This window comes from Capricornis sumatraensis, chromosome X (genome assembly GCF_032405125.1).
Source record: "Capricornis sumatraensis isolate serow.1 chromosome X, serow.2, whole genome shotgun sequence".
NCBI classification, from domain to species: Eukaryota; Metazoa; Chordata; class Mammalia; order Artiodactyla; family Bovidae; genus Capricornis; species Capricornis sumatraensis.
In genome coordinates, this window is record NC_091092.1 from 96,363,021 (window position 1) to 96,379,715 (window position 16,695).

The 16,695-nt window shown below is 39.7% G+C and overlaps 1 protein-coding gene across 1 annotated transcript in view; it reads left to right on the forward strand.

Moving 5' to 3' along the window:
• Positions 1 to 16,695, forward strand: part of MTMR8 (myotubularin related protein 8) — a 196,878-nt gene that overhangs the window by 50,125 nt on the left and 130,058 nt on the right. Inside the window, 2 exon segments of the mRNA XM_068963219.1 lie at positions 9,204 to 9,336; positions 10,646 to 10,755. Coding sequence (XP_068819320.1) covers positions 9,204 to 9,336; positions 10,646 to 10,755 — 243 coding nt within the window.

A 16,695-nucleotide genomic window follows, 5' to 3' on the forward strand; every position in this document is an offset into this window, starting at 1 on the left:
GAGTCGGACACGACTGAGTGACTGAACTGAACTGAACTGAGGGTTAGTTTGCTGGTAGTCTAGGGTCTTGGAGTCAGTGTTCCCACTCCAAAGACTCAGGGCTTGATTTCTCATCAGGAATGAAGATTCCACAAGTAGTTTGTTATGGCAATAAGTGAAATTAAAACACATACCCTAAACAAGAAACCAAAGATGAACCTCAGACAAATGGCTGTTAGAAAATCAGGTAAATATGATTGAAGTTATGAAATATACACACGTACATAAAAATCACTGCAGATGGTGATTGCAGCCGTGAAATTAAAAGACACTTACTCCTTGGAAGAAAAGTTATGACCAACCTAAACAGCATATTCAAAAGCAGAGACATTACTTTGCCAACAAAGGTCCGTCTAGTCAAGGCTATGGTTTTTGCAGTGGTCATGTATGGATGTGAGAGTTGGACTATAAAGAAAGCTGAGCTCCGAAGAATTGATGCTTTTGAATTATGTTGGAGAAGACTGTTGATAGTCCCTTGGACTGCAAGGAGATCCAACCAGTCTGTCCTAAAGGAGATCAGTCCTGGGTGTTCATTGGAAGGAGTGATGCTGAAGTTGAAACTCCAGTACTTTGGCCACCTAAGAGCTGACTCATTGAAAAGACTATGATGCTGGGAAAGATTGAGGACAGGAGGAGAAGGGGACGGCAGAGGATGAGGTGGTTGGATGGCATCACCAACTCAATGGGCATAGGTTTGGGTGGATTCCAGGAGTTGGTAATGGACAGGGAGGCCTGTGTGCTGTAGTTCATGGGATTGCAAAGAGTTGGACACCACTGAGCGACTGAACTGAACTGAACTGAACATAAGCAAAATCAAAACAGTCCAGCAAAACAAAGTACAATTGATTGACCTAGCAAACAAAGGAAACCAAAAATTATATTTACCTGTTAAGAACAAGACTAACTAAAGCACAAACTGGAAACAAAACTGAAGCCAGGTGCCAAGTAGGGTATAAAACAATGAAAACAAAACTAACAAATATGATGAGAGGAAAGGAAGGAAAGAATAAATATTTAAAGCAAAATAGAGGCAGATAAAGAAGATTTATGTAAAGTTAACTGCAAGGGGAAGAGAACAGTAGGAAAAGCATACAAAGGAATAAGTGTAGAAAAAATAATAATAGATTTAAAAAATTAAAAAAGGAGGAAAGAAAAAAGATATCAAAAAGGAAGAGGAAAGAATAAAGGAAAAAAATGAAAATTCTACAAAAATGCAAAAGCCCAAAATAGTCAGAGGTTTATAACAACAATGAAAAGTGTGACTGCAAAAAAAAAAAAAAAAAAATTCAAAAGCTTAATTAGCTTTCTTAGTTTCAATAAAATCAACAACTACAACAGAAGGGGAACAAAAAGGAAATGGAAAAGAAAATCCAAAATTAACAATAGAACAAGTCAGAACATAAGCATAATAAATGTTTTTCTTTGGTCACTGCTGTCAGGATCCTTTCCCATGCTGGGAGTCACAGTCCACCTCACCTCCTGAGGATGCCTTCCAACACTGTGCTGGTCTCTGGGCCTGCTGTGGGTGCACCTCAGATTCTAATCTGGTCATTGACCTGTGTCATCTTGCCTCCACTGTCCACAGCTCTGAGAACTAGCGCATTTTGTTTTGTGGGAGCCCTCAATGTCCTTTCATATGTTCCACAGAAAGTTTGCCTAGTTGATCATGGGGATTTAATCTGCAGCTTTGACAGCTGGTGAGAAGGTTTTGGTTCTTCTTCCTCAACCACACTGCCCCTGGGTTTCTATTTTGGTTTTATTTCCACCTCTGCATGTGGGTCATCCACTGAGGTTTGCTCCTGAGGCTGTCCTAGAGGACTTGTGTCTGCCCCAGTGAGGGGCAGGTGCAGAGGTGTTGTAGCTGCATGGGTCACAGTGATTCTGGCAGCACCAGGTACTCAGGGGAGTTAGTGGCTAGGGCAGCAGGAAATACAGTGCTCTAGAAGGGTAAGGCAACCAGTATTGTCCAATACACTCCAGTGTTCTTGCTTGAAGAACCCCCTGACAGAGAAGCCTGGCAGGCCACAGCCCACAGGGTTGCAAAGAGTTGAACACAACTGAAGCGACCCTGCATGCAAGACATTTTTTTTCTTTTTCTTTTTGCCTGTGGCAGCTCTATCCCAGTGAGGGTTGAGTGTGAAGGTGGCACAGCTGTGTAGGTTGCCAGGATCCTGGCGGCGCCAAGTGTGCAGGGACATGGACTGCCTCAGCTGGTGGAGTTATGGCCCTATCAGAATCTTTTGAGCTTCTGGTAGCTGGTGATCAGAAGGCCTCTTTGGCTATCCTTTCTTTGTAGCTCTGCCTATTCAAGCACTCATAGGGCTCCCTTGCCTGGGGTCCTTCTCTGTTGTTCGGTGCATCAGCTACATAGAGCGGCCACCCTGGCTGGGGTCCTGCTCTGTAGATCAGCACTTCAGGTACTTAAAGGGGCACCCTGGGTGTGGTCCTGCTCTATAGTTCGGTGTGTCAGGTGCCTGATGGGCCAGCCTCTCTATTGTTCAGCTGCTGGTGCTCGCTTGTGGAGAGAGAGATGCTATGGTGATGGCTCCACCCCCTACATGTGACTCAGCAGTATTGCCTTGCTTCCATGGTTACCTCACTTTCCTCCACAGGCATTTCCCACTGCAATCTCCTCCGTCATGTCCCCTCATCTGTCTCTCTGCAGCCAACAGCAGCCCTCGCCCTAAGATTGCTCCACAATCCCTAAGGTCCAGCTCCTAGCCTCTGCACCTTCTAGGGTACCTGGGTCCCTGTTCAGGGTATGTATGGCTGCAGCAAGGAGTGTCTGATTCTCATTCCATTTAGGCTGCCACAGATCAGCTGTTTCACTCACAGCCTTAAATGTTTCTCCTCCAACTCAGACAGTTACCCTGTTGTGGGGATCAGACCCCTGCTTCAGTTCCCCCACCTGCCAAGGACAGGTTGAGTCCTAGTAACACTCTTGTTTTTCCCCCTTGTCCCTTCATACTGCCAAGTTTTGCTTGGTTCTATATATTCTTTTCCACTGGTCAGGAACTTCTGTCCACTCTCAGCTGGTGTTCTCCATGCATTTTTGTATCTGAAGGTGTATTCCTGATGCATCTGTGGAGAGAGATATACTCCACATCTACCTGCTCCTCCACCATCTTTCAGGTTCCCTTAAAGTCTTTTCTTTTCACACACAGCCACAGAACAAAATAGTTTTGCTTATAATTTGATATGTGGAATGTGACTGACTAGGCGGTTTCATTGCTAACTAGTGATTGCTAAGTCCCTGATTTAGATAGAAGCCTAAGCCAGGGGTTGTGACTGCAGAGTTGAGCATGTGGTTGAAACCACACTGTGGCTTTAGACAGATGTGTGTCCATTTTTTGCGATCTCTGACTCACTGGGCTCAGTAGAGAAAATAATTTCTGTTTTTGTTCATATACCATCCTTGGAGTACAAAATGAAGCAGGGTATGGGCTACCTGAATTCTGCAAAGAGAATGGACTGGTCATAGCAAACACCCTTTTCCACCAATGCAAGAGATGACTTTACACATGAACATAACCAAATGTTCAATTCTAAAATCAAATTGATTACATTCTTTGTAGCTAAAGATGGAGAAGCTGTGTACAGTTAGCAAAAACAAGTACTGGCACTGACTGTGGCTCAGATCATCAGCTTCTCAGCAAAATTCAGGCTTAAATTAATGAAAGTGTGGAAAACCACTAGACCAGCCAGGCATACTTAAACCACATCCCCTATGAATGTGCAGTAAAGGTGATGAATAGATTCAAGGGATTAGATGTAGTAAACAGTGAACTATGGACAGAGGTCTATAATACTGTACAGGAGGCAGTGATCAAAACTTCCCCAAAGTAAAAGGAAAGAAAGAAGGCAAAGTGGTTATCTAAGGAGGATTTACGAATAGCTGAAGAAAGAAGAGAAGTGAAATGTCTGGGAGAAAGAGAAAGATACATCCAACTAAATCCAGAGTTCCAAAGAATAACAAGGAGAGACAAGAAGGTGTTCTTCAATGAACAATACATAAAAGTAGAGGAAAACTACAGAAGGGGAAAGACTAGAGATCTCTTCAGGAGAATTGGAAATGTCAATGGAACAGTTTGCCCCAAAGATGGCCACAATAAAGGACAGAAAGTGTAGAGACCTATAGTAAAAGCAGAAGAGATCAAGAACACTTTTCCTCCCTCTATTTGAAGTAATGGGCCCGGATGCCATGATCTTAGTTTTTTTTAGTTTCAAAGTGACTCTTTCACTCTCCTCCTTTACCCTCATCATGAGGCTCTTTAGTTTCTCTTTTCTTTCTGCCATTAGAGTGATGTCATCCACATATCTGAGGTTGTTGATGTTTCCCCCACCTATCTTGATTCCAGCTTGTAACTCATCTAGCCTGGCATTTCTCATGATGTGCTCAGCATATAGGTTAAACTAACAGGGTGACAGCAGACAGCCCTATTGAACTCCCATTTCAGTCTTGAACCAATTGGTTATTGCATACAGGGTTCTAACTGTTGCTTCTTGACCCACATACAGGTTTCTCGGGAGACAGGTAAGATGGTCTGGTATACTTTAAGACAGGTAAGATGGTCTAGTATACTTTAAGAGCTTTCTACAGTTTGTTATGATCCACACAGTCAAAGGCTTTAGCATAGTCAATGAAACAGAAGTAGATGTTTCTCTGGAATTCTCTTGCCTTCTCTATGATCCAATGAATGTTGGCAGTTTGATCTCTGGTTCCTCTGCCTTTTTTAAACCCTACTTGGACAGCTGGAAGTTCTTAGTTCACATAATGCTGAAGCCTAGCATGCAAAATTTTAAGCATGACCTTATTAGAATGGGAGATGAGTGCAATTGTCTAATGGTTTGAACATTCTTTAGTACTACCTTTCTTGGAAATTAGGATGAGGATTGACCTTTTCCAGTCCTGTGGCCACTGCTGGGTCTTCCAGATCTGCTGACATGTTGAGTGCCACACCTTTTTGGCATCATTCTTTAAGGTTTTAAATAGCTCTACTGGAATTCTATCACATCCACTAGCTTTATTAACAGCAGTGCTTCCTGAGGCCCATTTGACTTCATATGAACTCCAGAATGTCTGGCTCTGGGTGACTGACCACAAAATCATAGAAATCCGGTTCATTAAAATCTTTTTTGTACAGTTCTTCTGTGTATTCTTTCCATCTCTTCTTGATCACTTCAGCATCTACTAGTTCTCTACCATTTCTATCCTTTATTGTGCCCATCTTTGGGCAAAATATTCCCTTGATATTTCCTGAAGGGATCTCTAGTCTTTCCTCGTCTGTTATTTTCCTCTGTTTTTATGCTTTGCTCATTGAAAAAGGTCTTCTTGTCTCTCCTTGCTATTCTTTGGAACTCTGTGTTTAGTTGGATGTGCCTTTCCCTTTCTCCCTTGCTTTTCATGTCTCTTCTTTCTTCAGCTATTTGTAAAGCCTCCTCAGATAACCACTTTGCTTTCTTGGTTTTCTTTTTCTTTGGGATAGTTTTATACTGCCTCCTGTACACTATAACAGACCTCTGTCCATAGTTCTTCAGGTACATTGTTTGCTAGATCTAATCCCTTGAATCTATTCATCACCTCCACTCCATATGCATAGGGGATGTGATTTAAGTCATACCTGGCTGGCCTGTTGCTTTCCCCCTCTTTCTTTAATTTAGGCCTGAATTTTGCTATGAGAAGCTGATGATCTAAGCCACAGTCAGCTCCAGTACTTGTTTTTGCTCACTGTGTACAGCTTTTCCATCTTCAGCTACAAAGAATATAATCAATTTGATTTCAGTATTGACTATTTGGTTATGTCCATGTGTAAAGTCGTCTCTTATGTTGTTGAAAGAGCATGTTTACTATGACCAGTGCATTCTCTTTTCATAATTCAGTTAGTCTTGCCATGTTTCATTTTGTTATCCAAGGCCAAACTTGCCTGTTACTCCAGGCACCTCTTGATTTCCTACTTTTGAATTCCAATCCCCAGTAATGAATAGAGCTTCTTCTTCTTCTTCTTTTTTTTTTTTTTTTTGGTGTTAGTTCTAGGAGGTCTTCTAGGTCTTCATAGAACTGTTCAACTTAAACTTCTTCAGCATAGGTGGTAGGGGCATAGACTTGAATTACTGTGATGTTGAATGACTTGTCTTGGAAACAAACAGATCATTCTGTCATTTTTGGGGTTGCCCCCAAGTACTGCATTTCAGACTCTTTTGTTGATTTTGAGGGCTACTCCATTTCTTCTATGGGATTCTTGCTTACAGTAATAGATACAATGTTCATCTGAGTTAAATTTGTCCATTCCCATCCATTTTAGTTCACTGATTCCTAAGATATTGATGTCCATTACTTCATGGCAGGTAGAAGGGGAAAAGGTGGAAGCAGTGACAAGTTTCCTTTTCTTGGGGTCTAAAATCCCTGTGAATGGTCACTGCAGCCATGAAATCAGAAGACGATTGCTTCTTGGCAGGAAGGTGATGACAAACCTAGACAGTGTGTTAAAAAGCAGACATCACTTTGTCAACAAACGTTCGTATAGTCAAGGCTATGATCTTCCTAGTGGTCAGGTACAGGTGTGAGAGCTAGACCCTAAAGAAGGCAGAGTGCCAAAGAATTTATGCCTCCGAACTGTGGTGCTGGAAAAGACTCCTGATAGTCTCTTGGCCATCAAGGTGATCAAATCAGTCAATCTTGATAGAAATCAACCCTGAATACTCTTTGGAAGGACTGATACTGAAGCTTAAGCTCCAGTGTTTTGATCACCTGATGCAAGCAGCCAACTCATTGGAAAAGTTCCTGATGGTGGGAAGGATTGAAGGCAGAAGGATAAGAGGGCATCAGAGGATGAGATGGCTGGATGGCATCACTGATGCAATAGACATGAACTTGGGCAAACTCTGGGAGATAGTGAGGAATAGGGAGGCCTGGCATAGCAAAGAGTGGGACATGACTGGGCAACTGAACAACAACAATCATCCTTCAGTTTCTCAGAAGTTTGCTGTCTGGCTTCAACTAAAACTGCATTTGACATTCAGGGATTAGAAAGAATTTAATCAAATCTGTGTCTTTCACCATTATTAATCTTAAAAATGGTAAAGAGAAGTACCAAGCTTTTGAAAAACTAAAGAATTGGTGCCCTTTGTCCAAATGAAAGATCAAAAAGTCCATCTTTTTTTAAGTGTATTTTATTTATTTATTTTGCTGTACCAAGTCTTAGTTGTGGCATGTGGGACCTTTGACCTTTGTTGATACATGCAGAATCTTTAGTGTGTGTGTGTGTGTTTGTGTGTGTTCTCAGTCATGTCCGACTCTTTCTGACTCCCTGGACTGTAACCTTTCAGGCTCCTCAGTCCATAGGATTTTCCATTCAAGAATGCTGAAGTGGGTTGCCATTTCCTTCTCCAGGAATCTTTAGTTGTGGCATGAAAATTATTAGCTGTGGCATGTGGAATCTAGTTCCTTGACCTGGGATTGAATCTGGGCCCCCTGCCTTGGGAGCATGGAGTGTTAGCCACTGGAATACCAGGGGAGTTCCTCAAAAGTCTATTTTAATAGGTCCATTTTTCCTCTCTCGGAGGACATACAAATATCTAGCAACACTCCTCTTCTGGATGGATAGATCGATGCTTTTATTAGAAACTGTATTGTAGTGACAAAGTTCCATCCTTAAGAGTTGATCAAATCTGGGTTCAGACCTTGCCTTCAGCTTTTATCCATATGATTCTGGTTAAAACTGGTTCACGTCTCTGAACTCATCTTCTTATGAGGATAATAAAAGTACCTATCTTTAGTGGTTCTTGTTGAGGATTAAATGAGATAATATATGTGACGGATCTAGCACAGTATCTAGTATACACATACTGGGGGCTCAGCAAATATTATATATTCTTTCCTACTTGAACATCAGGCTGCTTATATATAGCAGTTTCTCAGATATGCCAGACCTATTCCCAGAGAGTGTGTAGTGGTATGATGTAGCTAGGTATCTGTAGTAGCTGGCCTTTCTGCTGCTGCCCAAACTTGGGTAGGGACTGCTATAATTATTGTTTAATTTTTGGATGCATCCTTCAATCATAAACTTTCTTGTTACTAGGTGGTTGTTGCTTACACCTCCTGAGGTGTCCCTTTGATATTTGTCATTAATTTAATAAAAGCTCAGTGACATTGTGTGATAAGAAGTCAGAATTACCATTGTCTTTCCCTTTAAAAAATATCTTGCATTCTAAGTAGAATATGTTAACTTCTAGATTTTTTTTCCTGCATGTGTTAATGTCAATAGTTTGTGTTTTTGAGGTTTCAATAGCATTCTTAAATTTTAAATGCTATTATTTTAAATTCTTAAATGCTATTATTTCAATAGCATTGTTAAATATTTATTACTACAGAAACTATACTCTATCCATATACATGCTCCTCCTACCTTCTGAAATGCACAGGAATGGGAGACTAGAAAATAGGCCCAGACAACATTAGTAAGATGGTCATCATTATAGAAGGTATTTTGGGTGATTTATAGTTTTTTGATTAATGTCTCCTCTCTGCAAGTCCCATTTACTCTCTACCCCACCCAATGTTCTTCATATGACCTGCAAGTGTTCTGATTATAACAGCTGAATATAGTGGTAAAATGGCCCTTGGTAGCTCCATTTCAATTTTATCAATGAGTGAAAGTCATGTATCTCATGAAGTCATGTTTTAGACATTTTTCTACAGTAGTTCTTTATAATTAACAGGCCCTGAAGTTCTTAGACTTCTTTCTAGAGCTTCTCAGTTATAAGTACTTTTGAACTTCTCAGTTATAAAGACTTTTTTCTCAATATAAAGCCCTTTCAGGTGAGAAAACATTTGTTTGTGATAGGAAACTCAAAATTATTATTTTAATTCTTCAGATCAGACATCCTCATAGCTGCCATATCCTTCAATCAATCTCTTAAGCTGGGTTTTAATAATAAAATAAAAATACTAAATCTCCTTATCTTTCCCTGTACTATTCTGTTACTTAAAATACCTTATCTAAATGCCAATGAAATTCTCTTCATTCCAGAATGTGCTGTATCTTATCTGACTTCAGTTTTAAATGGGTAAGATTTAAAACTGTTTAGAATGAAGCGTTGAGATTGACAAACCATGTTCTTTCATCATCTGCTCTATCTGCTCTCTTATGTTCTCAATATTGCAGTTAAATGCCTTGGCCAACCGAGCAGCTGGGAAGGGGTATGAAAATGAAGACAACTATGCCAACATTCGCTTCAGGTTCATGAGCATTGAGAACATCCATGTGATGCGGAACAGCCTGCAGAAACTCTTGGAAGGTACAGGGATTTCACCTGGGCTAGGCCAGAGGCTAAACAGATTGCATAATTACATAAGGAAAAAGTATGTCTGATTTGGGGGTAAAATATAAAAGCAACCAGCAGAGCAGAATCAATAGGTGATAAGATTTTTGACTATATTATGAATCCAGTTTGCATACCTAGTACTGAATTACAGCAGTGTTGGTCTGACAAAGGAACTACAATATTTAGTTTCATAACTCTGTGGAGTCCATCTGGGTTTAGTTGGAAATAATTTATGGAAATAATATATCTGTATAAAATTATAGAGATTGCTATGTAGAGGTGGGTAGATCAACACAAATATAAGTGAATTTGGGATTTATTTCATCTTCCTTATTTAATCTGCTGTAAAGAGTCAGTCCAGTTTCATCACTGTGCTGATAAAGGGGGTGAATTTAGACTTCAAAGGAATAAAACTGTTATCAAGCAGTTTGGGTCATCTGTCATAGCTGCAAAATAATTGGGATGAGAATGGGGGCAAGGTGAGATCAGGGCCTCACAGGATTCTTGAGTCTAGAACATTTCTCCCAAAGCCACTATCCAGGATTCCATGATGTGATATGTCATCTCAGGCACACATTAGGGAAAACCTGCCCTCCTTAAGTGAACTTGTTCTTCCTCTCCTCAATTTTTTACTTATACTGTCTGCCAGGACCTCTCCTTCACACGACCCTTATCAGATCTTGTCTCCTCAGTCTGCAGCCCTTTTAGGGTATTAGTATTCCTTTTCCTTAGGTCTCTCCCTCCTTTCTTTTTTGTCCCAGAATATTATATAGTAGGAGAAGAGAACCTTTTGCAGATTTTTTTGAGGCAAAAGATTGCCCAGTGCAAAATGCATGAAAATTAACATAATTTTTTCAACTGTTGAGACAGCACATAACTGTAAGGGAGTAGGTGGTGATGTGGAAGTAGAGACAGATGTTAAGGGCTACAGAGTTAGGATGAGTAGGAGGAGTTAAAATGGGAATCAAATGTGTTTTCTAATAGCAGGAGATGTATTTTCCAATGGATACTAACTCAGTCTTTGGTCTCTCTTCTTTAGAAATTTCTGTGGTCTTGGGGGTGGATTCTATGGACTTGAGAAAGCAGAAACCCAAACTAGGAGATATGGTAGACTCTAGCTCTAGTACTGTCCCTGATTCACTGTGTGATTTCCAACTAATTATTTAAACTTTCTATGCCTCAGCTTCCTCATTTACAAAATGGGAATCCACTTTGTCCCCTTCCGTGTTGAATAAACTGAGGTAATCGTGAATTTCAATTTCTGCTTCCTTTTCTACCTTAGTTTGTGAATTGAAAACTCCAACAATGAGTGAATTTCTTAGCGGCCTGGAGAGCTCAGGGTGGTTGAGACACATTAAAGCTATTATGGATGCTGGAATTTTCATTGCAAAGGTAATAATCAGGACTTTTAAGAACTTGCACTGACTTAATTATGGGATCTGTTAAAGTAGCAGTGTATCATGGAAAGAATATAAGAAAAAGACACCTGGTTTCTAGATTTAGGTCTACCACTAATTTAATGTGTGCCCTTGGCAAATCTCTTTCCTTCTCTAAGTTTGATCCTCTGTAAAGCAAGGTGGTTAGACTAGAATCTAATGACATAACTTTTCTCTGGGAGGGGGGTACTGAAACTGAACTCTTTGACAATATGATTGACCCTCTCCCCTGGAAAAATGTACATATGGCTATGCATACAGAATATAGACCTTAATTTCAGAGACCTCAGATCTCTGGTTAAAAACTCTTAAATAATATCTCATGGTCCTTCCAACTCAAATACTCTGATGTGTTTTTGTGTTGATTCTAAGGTACCAAGTGGAAGTAAGACTGGGTATAAAATAAATGCAATTTGTTTCTATGGGTTTTCAGAGCTCTGAGTATAAAGCTGACCTTTCTGATGTCTTTGTATAAGTCTGCCACTTAATACAGTCTAAGCAGACTTCATCACTCATTTATGCTGAGTCACTTACTTTCTGACCTTCAGAACCCTGGTTTCTGTATCATTTATTAGGTGATGTTAAAAAAAAGAAGAAATTTGGAGTGTATATTTTCTCATTTTGAAATTTTGTTTATATATTCCTACATGAGATCTTCTTCTCTTCACCCCACCCCAATTATTTGGTACAAGTGAAGAAAAGGAGAGAATCAGTTTCACCACTCTTTTGCCATTTTCTCAGTTGAAGATGAGATTTATAGCCTCTGCCTTAAAAGGTTTTTAAAAGAGTGTATGTATTTAACTATCTTAAATATCTAGCCCTAATGTTTTTCAATTACCCAGTCCTATTGCTTACATTTTTCATTATAATATATTATTAGTGCTTACTGTGTGACCCCCCTAGGTCATTTCAAACCCATTATTCTAGCTATTCTTTATATTGTTTCTTTTTTGCATGTACTATACCCATACATTTGTATTTCCTTTCTGAAACTGACTTCATGAGACCAAAGAGAGTGAGAATGGAGAAGGGAATAGATTTGGTAGATAGTACAACCTCATAAACATTTGTAAATTAAAATGAATGGATGAAAAAAAAATAGGCTCGTGTTTGTACAGTTATCCTGTGTTTCCCATCTCCATAAACACCTATATATCCCCAGCTTGAAAAAGTCAGCCTTGAATTTTCCCTGTTCCCCTCCATCTGGTAATTGCCTCATCCTATGAGCTATCCTCAAGTGTTTCTCAAATCTATCCTTTCTTTCCAGCCTCTGCCTTAAGTACTATAATAACTTTCTGACTGGTTTACTTGTCTCTAGTAGTTGCTCCCCAGTTTGGCCACCAAATTGATACTAAAGTCATCTTTCTTGAGCAGATATGATAATGTCACTTTAAACTCAAAATCCTCCGATGACTCCCCATTGCCCATAAGATCCTAGCAATCATTAAATCTTTTTGTTCTCAAAAACCCTATAGTATCCCTCCCTCTCTGTCTCTCATTATCTTTATTTATTTTTCTCACTATAAAAATTATACATGTACATTGTAGAAGTAAACAATTCAGAAGTATATGTACATTGTAGAAGTAAACAATTCAGAAGTATATAACATAAAATGTATATATTCCCTGTAGTTTGCCCCCACAACATATATATCACTATTAATAGTTTAATGTATGCCTCTAGATCAGCACTATTTGAACTTCCTGTGTTGATGGCTTCCTTTGTAGCTCAGAAGATAAAGAATCTGCCTGCATTGCAGGAGACCTGTGTTCAATCCCTGGGTTGAGAAGATCCCCTGGAGCAGGAAATGGCAACCCACTCCAGTATTCTTGCCTGGAATATTCCATGGACAGAGGAGCTTGGAGTCATAAAGAGTTGCACATGACTGAGTGAGAGGGTGCTGCCCAATTCATGTGATGTTGGAAATGTTCTGGATCTGTACTAATACAATAGCCACTTGCCACATGTGGCAGTTGCATACTTGAAACGTGGCTAGTGAGAGTAAGGAGTTTAAATTTTTTTTTAGATTATTTTTTATATAAATTTATTTTGATCAGTTTAAATTTAAATAGCCACTTTCAGCTAGTGACTACCATATAGCACAGTACAGGTCTAGATTTTCAGCATATATAATTATATATAGGGCTTCCCTGATATCTCCCTTGGTAAAGAATTATAACACTATATATATATATATATTATTATTACTACTTTGTAAAAGTAAGATTATGTTGTGCATATTTTTCTGCAACTTTTTATACTTAATATATAATAAATATTTTCTAGGTCAGTTCAATCAGTACTACCTCAATTTTTTTCAGTGACTATATAATATTCCATTAAGTGAATATTTGAATTTCATTTATTAGGTGATATTAAAAAAAGAAAAATTTGGAGTGTACATTTTCTCATTTTGAAATTTTGTTTACATATTCCTACATGAGAACATGCTCTCTTCACCCCACCCCTATTATTTGGTAGAAGTGAAGAAAGGAGAGAATCACTTTTCACCTCTCTTCTGCCATTTTCTCATTTGGAGATGAGATTTATAGCCTCTGGCTTAAAATATTGGTCCCTGTTAACAGACAATTCAGTTATTCACATTTTTTACAAATGCAGACATTGTTGCATCAAATAGCCTTGAACATATTTCTTTATATGTGTCAGCATTCTTAAAAGTGAATTTTCAGTTGAAGAGTATGAATATTTCAGTCTTTACTAGATGTGGCCAAATTGTCCTTAAACTAGGTTACACCAGTTTCCATTCCCACCAACAATGCCTCTCTCTACATAGCCAGCAATGGTTATCATCAGTCTTTTAAATTTTTGCTCATTTGATATGTCCTATTTTGATTTGCACTTCTTTAATCATTGGTGAAATTGGACATCTTTTCCTGTCTACCAGTGACTTTTCACTCCATGTCGAGCCCTAAGGAAAGAGTGTAGCTGCTACTATTAGGCCTCTGATACTACCTGAGGTATTTGGTTAACTGGGAAGTTTAAAAGGTTGAGAACTTTTTTCAAGATTTCTGTAACTCTTGTCTACCTAACTATTTTTCTAGGAATATCATTTTTTTTTGGTACCATCTATTACAGAGGTTACTCATTTTCCCACACCCCTGAACCTCACTCACAGTCCATGGCAGGTTCAATATTCCCCTTGCTTTTTACAAAACTTTTTAGGTCTGTTTCAATTAGCTGTGCTGCTCTATACCTCTCCTAGTGGCTCTCTTTTCTCTAAGTACTTTGGAAACCATTTTAGGCAGGTGACTTCCTTTCTATCCTGATTCTTCCTCTCAATCCTGGGAGATTTGAATGTCCATGTACAAACCAATAAAACAGTCAGCACTGATAATTCTTTGAACTTTTATACTCCAGTTCATACACTTTTACTCCAGCTAACCTGGTTTTTCTGTCCCATGAAGACCTCTGCACTTTTAACTCCATTTTTTCTACCTTTTCCTTCTTTCTTCCCTATGGACCCAAGACCTAGTGGTGTAGCACCTCATCCATTCCACCTTGCCTCTTTATCCTTCCATTCTGTCTACCCTGCTAATCTCATTCATTCTCTGCTTTCTCTGCTTTTATATCCTGACTAGTAAACAGTGCTACAAAGGAATAAATCCCATAGCCATGTTAATTGGTATTGAGTTTATGGTTTATAATATCAGTTGGGTCCCAGCCCTGTTCCACCAAGCAGATATTTCTAATATGTATTTTACTTTCAAGCTGGCTATAACACTGTTACTTTCCTCTCTCTAAGCACATATTCTGGAGAAGGCAATGGCACCCCACTCCAGTACTCATGCCTGGAAAATCCCATGGTCGGAGGAGCCTGGTGGGCTGCAGTCCATGGGGTCACTAAGAGTCAGACACAACTGAGCGACTTCACTTTCACTTTTCACTTTCATGCATTGGAGAAGAAAGTGGCAACCCACTCCAGTATTCTTGCCTGGATAATCCCAGGGATGGGGGAGCCTGGCGGGCTGCCATCTATGGGGTCGCACAGAGTCGGACACGACTGAAGCGACTTAGCAGCAGCAGCAAGCACATATTCAGACTTGTCTCCATCTTTATAGAAAAATAAAGGTAATCTCTCATCTTCCCACACAACTATTTTTTCTCCTTCCTTGCTATCTTAGAGGAAATGGTGCTTCATACCTATATTCTTAATTCCATCCCCTCCTTCTTCAAGGAAACTTTTCCCCCTATATTTTCTTTTTCCCACCTCTCTTACATTTTTAATCTTTTCCTTTCAATGGCTTCATCCCTCAGAAATAGGCTCGGCACTTTTTTTTTGGTGGGGGGAGCTACACTGGGTCTTTGTTGCTGTGAGGACTTTCTCTAGTTGCAGTGAGAGGGGACTACTCTCTAGTTGCAGTGCATGGGCTTCTCATTGTGGTGACTTCTCTTGTGCAGAACAGGCTCTAGGGCACACACACAGGCTTCAGTAGTTGTGAAACACAGGCTTTGTTGCCCCATAGCACGTGGAATCTTTCCAGACCAGGGATTGAACCCATGTCCTCTGCATTGGCAGGTGGATTCTTAACCACTCGGCCACCAGGGAAGTCAACTTAATACTTTCTTATTCCTAAGAAAAGAATTTTTCTTATCTTCTATTTACCATTCTCTTTCCTCTTGCTTAGAGCTTTCTTGAAAGTAATTGACCTTCCTTATTTGCACTTCCTCACATCCCTTCACTCTGGAGTTCACTATAATCCAGTTTCCTTCCATACCATTAGTACTCTTCTTGCTGAGGTCTCTAATGACCCCTAACTTGTCAATCTCAAGGTCACTCTTTAACCTTTGTTCTGTTTTCACCACTCTGCTACATTTGGCATTGTTATCCCCATTCTCTTTGAACCATTTTTGTAGTCCTGGCCTTAATCCAACTACTGTTTCCTGGTTCTTTTTCTACCTTTCAGGCTTTTTCACAAGCTGACTCCTTTAATAGCTTTCTCTTTCCTCTGCTTTCCCCTTAAATGTTACTGCTTTTTAAGGTCTTTCCTTTTCCCACTGTGGTCTCTGCGTGGACAGCACCAGTCATGCAGTTTCACTTACGATCTCTATTCATATTGTGGTCACATCTATACTCTGGCTCAGTTTCCTCGTTCTCCTGAACTTCAGACCCACATATACAGTTGTCCACTGAATGCCTCACTGGGCATCCCCCAACTACCTCAGACTCTCCATGGCCTCAAATGAAATCTTACCTACTCTGAACACTAACTAAAACTTGTTTCTTCCTCTGTGTTTACTGTTCAGGCTAATGGTATTGTCATCCACTTATTTATTACTAAATGACACATTTAAGAGTCATTTTTGACTTTTCCCTCTCCTTCATCCCACATCTATTCTCACACTATGTCCTATTAAACTTTTTTTCTTAACCTCTTTCTTCTCCTTTTCAGCCCCACTGCTACCACCTTTATTCAGGTGCTTATTGCCTTTCACAATTTTAGTGGCTCTTTGACTGATCTTTCTAAATCCAAACTTATGCCCTCTTATTCTCCTTATTGTCACCATAGTGAGTACATCTGATCATGGTACTTCTCTGCTTTTAACACTCCAGCAACTCCATATTGCCACCAGATAAAGTGCACACTTGTCAATCTGAACCTTACCCTCCTGGGCAGACTTGTCTCTCCTCACTCCCTCACTTCTAGTGTAGCCTCAACCACCAAGCTAGTTAATAATTCCTCACCTATGCCATGCCTCCTTGCCTTTGTAAATATTGTCAGATTATGCCCCCTGCCTGGAATATCCATTCCTCCTGGTCTATCTGACAAATGTCTACTCATCTGACAAGGCCAACTTTAGTTGTCTCCTCTTCTTTAGTTATTATATGCCTTTGTTGTATCTGGTGTTAGCTTTCATTGTTTTAGTTATCATTGG